The 13,138-nt window shown below is 38.8% G+C and overlaps 2 protein-coding genes across 6 annotated transcripts; one reads left to right on the top strand and one right to left on the bottom strand.

The window, feature by feature from the left end:
• Window positions 1-297: 297 nt before the first annotated feature.
• Window positions 298-5,174, bottom strand: zfyve19 (zinc finger, FYVE domain containing 19). Of its 4 annotated transcripts, none has more exons than XM_027000245.3 (11): window positions 4,933-5,172; window positions 4,730-4,851; window positions 4,582-4,635; window positions 4,344-4,504; window positions 4,118-4,260; window positions 3,538-3,640; window positions 2,703-2,936; window positions 2,415-2,491; window positions 1,976-2,083; window positions 1,504-1,679; window positions 298-750 (listed from the first exon to the last, which is right to left on the bottom strand). In XM_027000245.3, the coding sequence occupies exons 1-11, from the start codon at window positions 4,984-4,986 to the stop codon at window positions 669-671; spliced, it is 1,314 nt and encodes a 437-aa protein (XP_026856046.2). In that variant the 5' UTR covers window positions 4,987-5,172; the 3' UTR covers window positions 298-668. The 4 variants fall into 4 exon arrangements, 3 of the variants coding, with proteins under 3 accessions (XP_026856046.2, XP_026856048.2, XP_026856049.2); XR_014125608.1 differs by having other exon boundaries at window positions 721-750; window positions 1,504-1,614; window positions 4,933-5,174; XM_027000247.3 differs by lacking the exon at window positions 4,933-5,172 and having other exon boundaries at window positions 4,344-4,409; window positions 4,730-4,854.
• A 368-nt stretch (window positions 5,175-5,542) lies between these two features.
• On the top strand, window positions 5,543-10,505 carry bub1bb (BUB1 mitotic checkpoint serine/threonine kinase Bb). 2 transcript variants are annotated; one of them, XM_081721874.1, is made up of 9 exons: window positions 5,543-5,786; window positions 7,234-7,393; window positions 7,573-7,632; window positions 7,759-7,903; window positions 8,004-8,200; window positions 8,341-8,507; window positions 8,735-8,916; window positions 9,178-9,275; window positions 9,630-10,505. In XM_081721874.1, coding segments are annotated over exons 1-9 (1,287 nt in total). In that variant the 5' UTR covers window positions 5,543-5,785; the 3' UTR covers window positions 9,907-10,505. The 2 variants fall into 2 exon arrangements, with proteins under 2 accessions (XP_081578000.1, XP_081578001.1); XM_081721875.1 differs by having other exon boundaries at window positions 5,545-5,786; window positions 7,248-7,393.
• Window positions 10,506-13,138: the final 2,633 nt, after the last annotated feature.

Genomic DNA, 13,138 nt, shown 5'->3' with positions numbered 1-13,138 from the left:
CACTATGCCACTCGGAAATTCAGTAACCTTTCTTTGTCACCTGCAGATAATGTCAGCAGCATCTGTGGGATAGATACTGTAGATTGTAATAAAAATGTGTATGCCAGACTGCCATACAAAGACAATCCACAATGTTTCAGTGACAGACATATATTATGTGTCATAGCTTGAAACATATCTAAGCAAGGTAAAAGGAAGTCTGGGTTGAAAAAAGAAACCCTCAGACACTTAAGAGTAAATAAACACTTAAGATCATTGTGTGTCCCAAGTGAAAGAGGTAAAATGGAAGTGAAGGACTGAGGTGAAGGATTTATTTATTATTTATGCATTTTCCAGAAACATTATTCAACAAATAAATAATTTTAACATTCCCCCATTTTAAGTCCTAAAACCAAAACCCAGTGATAACTCATTAACCTAAGACAGACACTAAATATTACTGAAGACTACTTTGCTCCTGGGATAATTACATCAGCTGTGATATTTTATATTTACCAGACTGAAAATACCTGAAATACATATACGAAAGAAATACATCAGACATTTTCACAACCCATGCCATGATTTTTTAGCAAGTTAATAATTTACAATACCTGCCTTCATCAGTCCTAAAATGGTGGTTATCTGTATGATACAGTTAGCCAAAGAAAATATCAGTGTTCCTGAAGTTATGTGCTTCGCTTGGCTTTCTTAGGGGCAGTGTAACTTGATGTACGGTGCTCTTCTCGATCATATCTGTCATGGCCTTCCCTGTGAAGGAGAAAAAAATGTTTATATTATATTATATATATAGCACACACACATACATACATATATACATACACACACACACACACACTTCCATGATGTATCTTATGCCATCATGATTGTGTGTGCCTGTCAGACATATACACCACCCCGCTCTTTATCGTGTACACACAGGGATGTGTGTGTGTGTGTGTGTGTGTGTGTGTGTGTGTGTGTGTGTGTGTGTGTATGTGTCTATGCCCCAGTGAACAGGCCCAAAATAAAGCAACTTAACCAAAAAAGGCATATTATCCTTAGTCAATATTTAATCAAAAACACTTCCAAAAATTTGTTTACAGCTCAATTACATATACATTCTGATCCACAAATAACTATTCTTTCTGCATGAAGTTTAAAGGCAATTTCCTATGTGCCATAATACCTACTTTAATATAAGTGCACAGTAAAGTTCTGTTTAACTAAATCATAAGAAGCAAATTACTACAAATGGTTAAAAGGTTAATTTGTCTGTATTTAGTTCAAGTTCAGTTTATTTGTCACATACATAGGCATACATAGTATAACTTGCAGTGAAATGGTTTAATTGGACCAAAATGTACTTTAGCATATCCACTAGGCTAGGCTGTCCTGATACTGTACACATCAATAGACAATATTGAAATCATCTAAATGGGAAAAGTGTTTTAAAACAAAACAGAAGTTATTTATTATTTTTATCATGGATTCAAACAGCATTTTTAACTGGTCATTTCCTACCTAAAGCAACGGTTGCAGTACAGGTCTCGGTCGCATGTGTGGCATCGAATGCTGGCATCCTGATTACATATGCAGCACCAGGGCAGCTCTTCCTCTTCATCCTCCTCCTCACTGTTTGAGCCAAGGCACAAAGTGGCGGTAGCTTGAGGCTTGGAATTAGACGACTGAACTCGGCTCTTCAACAAAAATACACATCTGATTCTTACTTGAGACCACATACTATTATTTAAGCAAGCTCAAACTGACTTATTTGACTTAACAAACATGTACTTACAAGAGAAGTGCATCAATTTATTTTCTATGAATGTTTTCCTTACATGTAATATTCTAAACACATTGCAGATAAGGGTCTATTAAGTTTATAAGTGTTGCATTGAAGTTGGTGCCCCCTCATGGAATAAGCATGAACTTTATACAAACTGAACATGAAACAAAATTTCTTAACTATGGGTCTTGGTTGTGCCATACTAACATGCTTCCTGTTGGATTTGGGTTTGTGTGTCTCTATGTTTTCTGGGCCACTTCGCTCTGGAGGGATGTTATAACCACTGGCCTCATCTAAAGCAGCCTCTTCTGACAGCTGAAAATCAGATCAATGTATGCATGTAAAATGCACAGTATGACAAATGTATTTAAAAAAAACAAAAACAAATATACTATGATAGGAAAAAGTAAAAAATGGTTAAATAAATCACTAAAGCTGTGCATAACAATGCTCCCTATGCTTTTGCTGCACGGCAGTAAATTTCACTGCACTTTCGGTGCACTGCATTAAATGGTCATTAAATTATAAGAGTGTACTAGTACAAGTCATCATAAATAAAATTATGTATTAATAACTGGAGCAGAAGGAATGTGGGAAAGAATGTCATTTTAATCCTAAATAATATTTAAGCTTAATGTTTACAGACCCTTTTTAAAACCCTGCTGATGAATTCTTCTTCTGTCTCTTCTTCACTATCGGGTTGCTGGAACTCTGTCATGGTAACTGAAACAAAAAAGACCTCTGTATGTATAAGTATATGAAGCACCCCTTTTGCTAGGTTCCTAAATAGGTATGCATCAAAACAATTCAGTAAACCAGTATCTAATATAAGTAATAAAATGATGTCCATTTCAAGTACATTAGGGTTGGATTTTAGCACCAAGTATCTTAGAACTGACACCAGTGCAATATTGATAGAGGAGTATGAGGTTACCATGGTCTGGGTTATGTCCCTGCAGCAGGGCCAACCTCTTGGCCATCAGAAGCAGCTGCTCCTGGCTGTGCTCCTCCTGGCCAAGCTCCTCCATGGCTTCGGCCAGCATGCGGCTCTTCTCCTCCTCTAGCCACTTGACAGTCAGCCGCTCATCATCCAGGTTCTCATCCATGCTCCCGGCATCGCGTTTGTTGAGATTGTTCAGGGAGCTGACTGAAGCCTCCGAACTATCAGCTAGAGGAGAGCAGGACAGTGCCATCAAAAGCACTTAGTGTTAACGCTCCACACCAACCCTGTTTCTGTGACAATTATTCTGAAACTGATTCCATGTTTTTTAATCTTTAATACACCTCACCTTCCACTTTATTAGTTATTTATCACAAACACCTTGTATCTGACCTCAAAGGAGTGATTAGCTAGACATTTTGGAGGTTGACCACTCTCAACTCAACAGTGACACTGATGCACGTAAAAACTCCAGGATCACTTATGTGCCTAATACATTCATACTAGCACAATACCCATCACCACGACACTACTACGTTAGAGTGATTGCTGTGTTGAGAATGATCGCCCAACCAAATAATACCTGGTCAGCAATGATATTGTGGTCAGGTACTGCAGGGAGTGGCTTAGGACCTGTACACTTTAACAGATGAGCTCTGTAATTGTGCATCTATAAAATGGGTGTTTCTAATAAAAAAGGTGATTATCATAAACAGACAAACTTCACCTAAAGTTTTTGGAATCAGGCTAAACTATGAAACTAAAAACTGAGCTGAGGTGAAGTGGACTAATTTTACACTGGCACTAGGTATGGCAGTGTAATAAATACCCTCAGGATGCTGTTGGTTGTCAATGGCAAATTCCTCTGTCATCTGTGTGATTAAATCATTGGCCTGTTCCATCTGAGTCCTGGTATCAGGTGGCTGGTGAACCTGCACACACACACACACAATCTCAGTGAAGCAATGTTTTATGGCATAAATAATAATTAATAGCTTTTTGTGTGTATTGTATGTTTGAATTTTGAATAGATACTGTATGTGGCTGCCATTTTGGTTTTAGATGAGTGATTTCATAACACACCCAACAGCTGAACATAAATCATAATGATAGAGCAGATCTCAGACTTTGATAGGGATAGAGAGAGGAACTGTGCTCTCCAGTGGTAGTGACTGGATGTCTACCTTAGATAAATCTGTAGGTCCATGTTGCATCAATATTTCTTTTTTTCCAGGTATATTCTCATTAGAAAGCAATAAAGGATATAATGCACAAACCTGTAACCAGCATCTCTCCTGACATTTCATATTGTTTCATATTCTACTGGAACACTGCATTTTGTGCCACTGTTGGAATACACACAAGCACACAAACACAAACAAACAAGTGAGTACACAGAGTGTACTCACAGGAGGTGGTGCTTGGGAAGGAGCTGTTCTTCCTTGCAATGTTGCCAAACGGTCTTCTATCTCTTTAGCTGAAGGCACCGGGTGGACTGGAACCTTCAAAGCAGCGAGGCGAGACTCAATCTCCTTTTCCGTTGGTACTAACTCTGTATATGATGGAGAAGATGATACATGCCTTGCTGGTCTGCAGCAACATATCTTAATCGTGTTAACTGTGGGATACACTCACTTGGCTTGGTATCCTCTTTTAGCTTCTGGAGTCGCTGTGCAATGGTCTGGTCCTCCTTACTTAAGCCTTTGGTTGGAATAAAAGATAATGTGCTATTCTTTCCACTTCCATGATCTGAAGACTGGTTTGTAGCTTGTTTGGCTTCAAGAGCAGCAACCCGCCTGCAACACAAGACTACTGACAAACCACAGTGGGGGAAGAAGAAACTTTCACAAGCAAAGAGGTCATCAAACCTTACTTTTTGTAGTTTTCAGGTGGGGACCATCTTGCAGCATCATTCTTTTTTCTTCCACTGCATGTACAAAACGCCACTTCATTTAAACGCTTCAGTGACAATATTATTAATCAGTCTATTTACACAAATTATGCACAACTGGAGTTGTCACCTTGTGAGATTCCCGTGACACTGCTTGCAGACTTTCTGTTCAGTATTGCCGTAACGTGACACCAATGCACTGTATGTCAGGCACCCACAACAGAACGAGCGCCCACAGTTTTTGCAACCCAACTGCAACACAATTAAATACTATTTCGTAAAACTTAAATCTATTACCACTTTTACAATATACAACAATACTAACAAACCAACCTCTTTTTTGAAGATATTGAACTTGGAAGCGCAACCATAACATCGATTATTCATAGTGGGCCTCCTCGTGGGACTGTTTCTGCACACGTCTTACCGTTGAAAATAGTTTATTAATTCTCAGTATTTAATAGAACATACAGTGCACTTAGTAATTAAATTTATCTTTAAATTACTAGCTAAGAAAGACAAAATTGCTTGCTACGTAGATGTCGTGATCAGCTTATATGATTTACCTGTCAAGGAAGAAAACAGGAAGAACAATAGATCACGGTAATTGTAGTCCAGGAAAAAGTACTCATACGTGATATTCACCTGAAGTAACTTATTCGAATCGAATTCGAATTCAGACTTTTAAAGATATAAATAACTCGGATATGTTTATTACTTTGTGGCAGATTAGTTGTCAATAATACGTAGAAACAAAAAGTTTAAACTGTTCTCCAAACATCATTACCCAGCATACTTTATGTACTGATACGCTCCGTTCGTTTGGGTCGTTGCAGGAATTAAACTACAAAGGTTAAAACTTTGACGTGTTTAAATCGAATAAAAGTATTCAGTCAAGAATATTTTAGCGATATATCTTAATGTATAAAATAAATTGGTATTTTGGGGCAGCGTACTTTCTTCTGTCCAGGCTAACGTTTAGGTTGCCTGAACAGCGTTGACCAATCAAAATCACCCCAGTTTCTTCGCGGTTATCGTTCAAATGTTTTGAGCACTATTTAAATAGTCTACTGACGTTACAGAGACGGGTTCGTTAAAATATAGAAAGAATCTCGGATTATAATTTATATAGGTTATAGACATACGTGAAGACGGAGAAGCACTTCCACTGCATTAAAGGAAACGAAGTAAGAATTTTTTTTACTGTTATTCTAATTTAGCTAAAGGCTACCTAGGTTAACTTAACTAATGTAAAATGACGTATAAAATATTTGAAACAGTAAATTTGTTATAATATCAGTAAATATACAATATAAAATGTTTAGAATACAAATCAAGATAAGTTAGTTTAATCAATAAGTTTAAGATGGCTAGCTAATGTACGCTTAGTTAGTTAGCTAGCAAGCAATTTCCATATATGCACAATATGCTTAGCTAACGCTAGCTAGTGTTAGTTACCTAACGGCTAAATAGAAAAAAATTATACAAACACATGAAGTTGCAATTACCGGGTTGTAATGCTATGTTGAATTAGAGATCCTCTATGTGCAGTACCGGTTGCTAGTTAGCCGTTTGGCAAATACATCGTGAGGAGGCAGTGATGCCATTACTGAGCAATCTAGTTTAGCTAGCTAACCCTACCTAGTCACCCCTGTTTGACTCGGTCATTCTATTCAGAACCAGATATGATAATCTAAATAACTAAGGTTAGCTAGTTAGATATCTACGGTTAGCTTCAATTTACTAGTTATAATCTGGCTAGACTTTGTGAGGCAACATTTTAGGAGGCTGACTAGCTGACAGTGTCGACTACTTACATTTGACATTTAGCATTATCTAGTTGATTTTTGATTTGATGTAGCGTTAGTTTAGCTGCACTTTACCAGTTGCCTAGATCCAGCCAGCTAGTTAGCTAGCTAGCTAAAACGACACTAGGGGAATTGCGTCTGAACGCGATACCTAACCAGCTAGCTAACTATCTTACTAGATAACGCAATCTAGGTGGTTTTAACCAGCTATCCATCTAGATTAACTAGCTATCTAAGTTAATGATACGCCCCAAATCTCCGAGTTCCCCATCTCACCCAAGTTTAATTTAGCTAACCGCTAGCTACCTAGTTAGTGAACTTTTAAAAGGATAGGTTAGCTACCTAACCCACGTCTATTCACCGCATGTTTTACTTATCATTTATTGGTTTCGAAGTGTTGGAATTTTGCAAGTGATTTTAGACTCGCAAAAGTGGCCCATTCTTCAAAGCACACGTGACGGTCACATAGGATATCTAGGTTAGCTAGCTAACTAATTAGTTATTACGAAATAATTTATAATTGCTAAGCTGTGATCATTGTGTAGCCTATCATTTCTGTGGGTTGTGGCGGTTGTGTGTACATGCCTGGAGTAGAGGCTTAAGCCCCTACCAAAGCGGTCATTTAATTTTCTGAAGCCATGTCCCTTGCTTACAAAGGTTTAACTCGCTCGTCAGTTCAGGACTAAACTGTTGAATGATTGCCACTGAATTTGTTTTCCAGCTCTCCAGATGTTGTTGCCCTTTTAGTCAAGCCTGTCTTGTCGCAAACGTTTTGTTCCAGTCAGATAGGTTGTCTCTTCTGATTACCATATCACTGATAAAGCAGTGTTTGGCCATCAGGTAACAATGGCGGATGGCGAGGCAGAGTGGGAGTTATGCAAAGAGAACATCCAGCCACTGAGACATGGCCGAGCCATCTCAGTCCTACATCAAGCACTCTGCCGGCAGCAGGATGGGTCCAGTACTGCTCTGCACCAACAAAAACAGTAACTGCTATATTTACATTCTGTACTTTAAATTTAATGCATTCTAATTTTTTATGATGGGAGCGTTATAGCTCAACATTACAGTTCAAATCCACTCCTGATTTTAAAAATTCAATTATATTTAATATCAGTTATTTGTATTATTTATTTGCCTTTTCTTTTTGTGTGTAAACTCCTAGGGCATTTGAGTCAGAGCTGCGCATGTATACAGGAGATGACCCTCTTGATGTTTGGTACAGGTGAGAGTTAAAATGTGTTAACATTTTAGTTACATCAGTGTCCTTGTACTGCAGGGTTCTTGGGGATTATTCTTTTCATGCACGTACCTTCGCACTAAGCAAATTTGATAAATTTTGTTGTTGCAGGTACATAAAATGGACAGAACAGACTTATCCACAGGGAGGAAAGGACAGCAGCTTAACTATTCTTTTGGAAAGAGCAGTAATGAAGTTCACAGAAGAAAAGAGATATCACAATGATGTCCGTTATATTGATCTTTGGATCAGATTTGTAAGTGCTTTGGTATCTCTTTCACCCTCACACCCTCAAATTCTTGTTTCGTCCTTAAACTTCCAATTTAATGTTGTACTTTATCACCTGTTTTTAACAGGCTGAAGGCTGTTCTGACCCTCTGGATATCTACCGGTACATGCAAGCTCAGGGAATTGGGACAATGCAAGCATCGTTCTACATTGCGTGGTCTGAAGAATATGAGAAAAGGGGAAATGCATGGATGGCTGACAGTATATTCCAAGATGGTTTAAAATGTGGGGCTGAACCTTTGGATAGACTCCAGCAGTTTCACAAGTATGAAGTATGAAGTATGAAGTGTGTGTGTGTGTGTGTGTGTGTGTGTGTGTGTGTGTGTGTGTAATATAAATAAATAATTTATGTATTTAGTGGCTGGTTAGTGCAGTAACGCAAATGGGAAAAAATTCTACTCGCAGGGCTTTGCAGGCACGTGTGTGCAGGCAGATGATTACATCAGTAGCTGATCAGGAGAAACGAGATGAAGAACTTCCAGAGCCTCAGAGGATTTCCCTGGTGGAACTTAAAGCCAAGGGGAAAAGAAAAGCCGTTGCTCCTGTTAATAGGGTGGCTGGCTCCATTGGCTGTAAGTAACAGCACTTATCTTGGAGAACTATTTTTAATTTCCTGGTAATGTTCACAAAAGAACATGTCTACAGCATGGTCTTCTAAAGCTAAAGTTATCTCTCAAGGATGTTAACAAGATCACACGTCTGCAGGCCTGACAATTAAGTTGATCTTAGTTTATGCAGATGAAAGGGGAGCAAATGGGGGGAAAAAGTCCTGCTAATGCCTAAATACTTTGTTTTTCAGGTACCCGGGGTTTGCTCTTTAGGCAACCTCTTGGGGCAGGCCAGAACAGTCAACTGATGATATTTGATGAAAATAAGGAATGCCTTGAGCCTCAGGAACCTAAGATAGAAAGATGGATGGCCCCTCCCACTGCTAAGGCCAAGGAGAACGAACAGAAACCTGATAAATGGACCAATGTTAAGGTATGGTTTGGTGCTTGCTTTTAAAAAGTGTATTGTGGAAATGAAAGACCCTGTTCAGTGTCGGCTGTGCTGTTGGTTTTCAGAATTTGCAGTGAGTTTTACTGCTTTGCATGTATGCAGTTACCAGTTACATGGTAATCCAAAATGTTTGTGACAAACCAGGTCACAAACGATCCTAAATTGAAACACTGCTCATATTCATGGTCAGTTTTTGACTATAGGACCAAAGATAACTGCTCTTATTTTATCTCCCATTATCAGTTGCCCCAGAAGTCCAGGTTTGGCCACACTACAGTGGTTCCACCACCAAAGCCAAATTTCCAGCCATTTGTGGAGGAGAATGATCAGCCTCCTGCAGTGTGAGTGCTCTGAGAGACCACTGTCTGTTGGCCTCCTCATGCTAACACATGGCGATTTAGGCCCCAAGCCTTTGGCATTTGATGTGCATTAATTACTAAATGATTCATTTCTACTTTATCTCTCCCATCGCTTTATAGGACACTGTACTTTGTGGGTATATTTGGTGGACATGCTAAAATGTCTGTCTAGAGCACACAGCATTTAACCCTTATTTTGTGTTTTACTGATTGTGTAGCAAGTTATTACCCATTTCTTAATCAGTCCACTTCTGATAATAGTTCAGGTTTGCACAAGGTTTCCCCACTCATGTTTATGCAACTGAATGTTCCCAGTTGTGTTGCTCACTCTGACAGGACCCCATGCAAGATCAACCCTGCAGTGAACCCAGTGCTGTCGGCTAGGAAACCACGGCAGGAGGAACAGACTCCACTCAAGAGGCTGCAGGAGCACATGCAGCTGCAGCAGGAAGACGAGGCCCAGGGCAGAGAGAAGATCATGTACTGCATGGATCTGCTCTACAGCGGTGCCACCGAGTTCTCCTTTGAAGAGCTGCGTGCTGAGCGCCACCGGCTGAGGCAAGCCCCAAGGCTGGATGCTGTCAGCAGCAGCCAGTCCAGTCAAACGGACTGACAAGTGAAGAGACTGAAAAGGGAGGAAAGCGTGGCTAAGGATGTTGATTCTGAATGTGTTGATTGAGACGCTAAAGTGGGGTGGGACTTGGTGTTAGGTGCATGTGCTGTGTGCATGTTTTGTCTTGTAACTAGTTGTTCCTAAAGGTTTAATCTGATTTATGCATCTAAATTTGGCAGTGGTTAAGTTGTTGCTTTATTGCCTGAAACTTGCAGAGGAAGTTCCCTCGTGCTATTGACTGTTGCTGTAGTAGTCATAGGCAATATTTCTGTATATTCTTGGTCACCATGTTCAAAATATGCTATTTGATAATGGGCATTCAATTCTACTGTGCTCTGTACCTATCCCTGTGTTTGTACATATTTTTTGTTGTGGTCACTGCCTTGAGACTAGCTGAACGAACATTTTCACTGTATTGTGAGTTTTGCACACTGTTGTAACAACAGTTAAGTGTAAAAAATGTGTTTAAGTGTATGGCTTTTGCCATTAGGAGGGAAGCAAATGTGGTCTGAAACATATTTAACAGCACCCTGTACCTCAGGCAGGATTGGCCCATGTGTGAACTGACTTATTCTTTGTAATAAATTGAGACACTTTTTTTTTTTTTCTTCTTCTTCTTTAAATGGGATTAATTTTGACTGTTGACAGTTGGATTATACGAAAGAAGTATGAGTTGGAAGTGCTGAAAATATGTAGAACATCTCTAAAGAGAGCAGTACTTGGAATCTCTTCATATTTGCTATGTTTAGCATTGTTATCCATTAGGCAGAAGAGTAGTCAGGAGTGACAGGTACGGTTACAGAGGTGGACATCCTGTATCGAGAATTAACACAATCAAGGAGCATTTATCTTCCCCCCCTTCACAAATACTGCAATGTTTGGCTCATCTCATTTACATGGATAAAGTAATAAAGACCTCCTTGCAAAAATCATGAGACATGATCCTTGCAAAGAGTAGTGGGTCAGCATGCAATCTAATACGGTCCTGTCTTTAAAATGAAGGGAACTACAGTATGTTAAAGTATCTTAATTGTAACCTGCCTTTCTGGATATTTATTTTATTTGTAGTGCAATTTTTCTTAGTTAATTTAGTTCCGCCCAAAAAAGGCTGACTACTTCATTTATTAGATGAAAATAAGGTGCTTTGTAGCTTTGCGTTGGTAGACTTTGTCTGCCCTATATGATGCAGGTCATTTTACCTTTTCTTGGCAGCATGGAGCTGCACTTCTATTGTTTGCTTCTAAATTGCCTAGCAGTGGCCTGTTAATCTTTTGCAGCTTGTTACGTAATCTGAATTAAAAGTCACCTTAAAGTCTACCATAAACTGCAATTGCCCTTTAAGTAGTTGACTTGGGGAAAAAATTAAAATCGGTTATCTTCGTTGTCTTGCTTGTTGCAAAACATTTTCTGTATTTGAGAAAAGCATTTATTTCAGTTAATCAATGGTATGTTTGGAATTGTGTTGTTATACTTACGCAACACTTGCAAAGTTGCTGTGGCTTCTTTATTCCATGGAAGCCACTACTAACTGAGCCAGATAAATATGTCTGCAGACAGAAAATCCATACCTCTCCACCTCAGAACAAGTTGTTGACAAGTCCTTGCTCAGTGTGCTTAATGTGATCATGAAACGCTCTGTTTGGTTACAGAGCAATTCTTTCATTTGTATTTCATTTCTAGCAAACATTTCTAAATGATGTTTCTAGTCATGTACACGTTGGCTGGCCACTAATGACTAGTTGCTAAACTGATCTTTGCGTTGTTTTTGTTCTTTATATTAAAATATAGGTATTGCTGAGTAATCTGAGGGTATAATCTGTAGTCTGTTTAATAGATGTGATGTCTGTTGTTGAAGTCACTGCTGCTTGGACTTCTTTAATTCTTATCAGCAGCTAGTCACAGCTCCATGCACTCCCAGCTTGGGAGCTCTTTTCTTCTTCTTTTTCAGGTTTCCTGTAATGGAGTAGGAGCACTTTAGTTTCAAATATCTGCTTTTACCAGGGGAGTCTGAGGAAATATCTGAGGGACAAGTTTGTGACACACTGTGGATTACTTTTTGATGACCTTTCTATATAATCTTTTATCCAGTTTGATTGCATACAGCTACATCAGATTTATGTCCTCACCCACATAGGTGGCCCACATGCGCTTGATAGGCTCAGCCCTCCACTTTGTAATCTAGTAAGGACTTGGGCTTCAGTTACCCTATAGAAATGGACAGAAGTTACTGATGTTACAGCTCTCATGTGGGTCTAATCACACATAGCAACATGGCAATGCACAGAATGGAGGTATGTTCATCACCACCTGTAAAAAGTTAAATCAAACAAAAATGTAGTTTGGTATATACCGATTTCTCCCTTGTGCAGCAATATGCAGTATTTATATAAATATTGTACAGTGGGGAGATACAGCAGGAACCAAACAAGAAAAAAAAAATCACAGTAATGCTTTCCTCGTTTTTGTGAAATATTTTTGATGAGTCATGCAAGTATTCTATTGTGAAGTATATCATACACTAGACAATTTCACATTACAGATTTATTTTAAAGAAGTTATCCTATTATAATTCATTTTTCCTATTAAGTTGCCTTTTTGTAAGTCCTCTTCTAATATATAAACTGCATTTCAAACAAATATTTGTTCTTTAAGTGGAAGAGGAAAGACGTTCATTTGTGTTAATGAACACAAAGACAGCTAAAAAAGCCTTTTGTTATTCTGTTCTTTGAATCTGTTGATGTCCATAGACAGTTTTTGGCTTTGTCTTCAGCTCCACATTTGGAGTCCACCTTAATCCTGAATCACAATAGACCTAGTGACCAATAGTGTTATAATACAGTTGAAATACAGCAGTCAGACACATCAAGTTGCTTGTTGCCAGGTCAAGGTATATTCAGCATAACAGCATAATGTGGATAAGTTCAAATTCAACACAATTATTTTAAATGACATTTGCAGGCTGTATCAAGTACCGTTACAACATTTGTGCTGGATAAAGGTTAGACAGTTAACATCCTGCTGGGGGGCACCAATGAGAGCTATAACAATGACAATAAGATCAAGTGGGGACTGGGGTGTTATTGTACGAGTCTGGGGGGGGGGGGGGGCAGTAGAGTTCACATATGCCACACTCTTTAGTGGAGACAATGGAGTTATTAAGATGCAAATGAAAACCTCCCCTCTGTGAGTAAAGCTATTGATAAAATGGGCAAGTTAATTTATAATTAACTTG

This window comes from Electrophorus electricus, chromosome 10 (assembly GCF_041902795.1).
Source record: "Electrophorus electricus isolate QZ-2024a chromosome 10, ASM4190279v1, whole genome shotgun sequence".
Classification (NCBI taxonomy): domain Eukaryota; kingdom Metazoa; phylum Chordata; class Actinopteri; order Gymnotiformes; family Gymnotidae; genus Electrophorus; species Electrophorus electricus.
The sequence above is the reverse complement of the archived record's forward strand: the minus strand, read 5'-3'. Positions and strand labels throughout refer to the sequence as shown.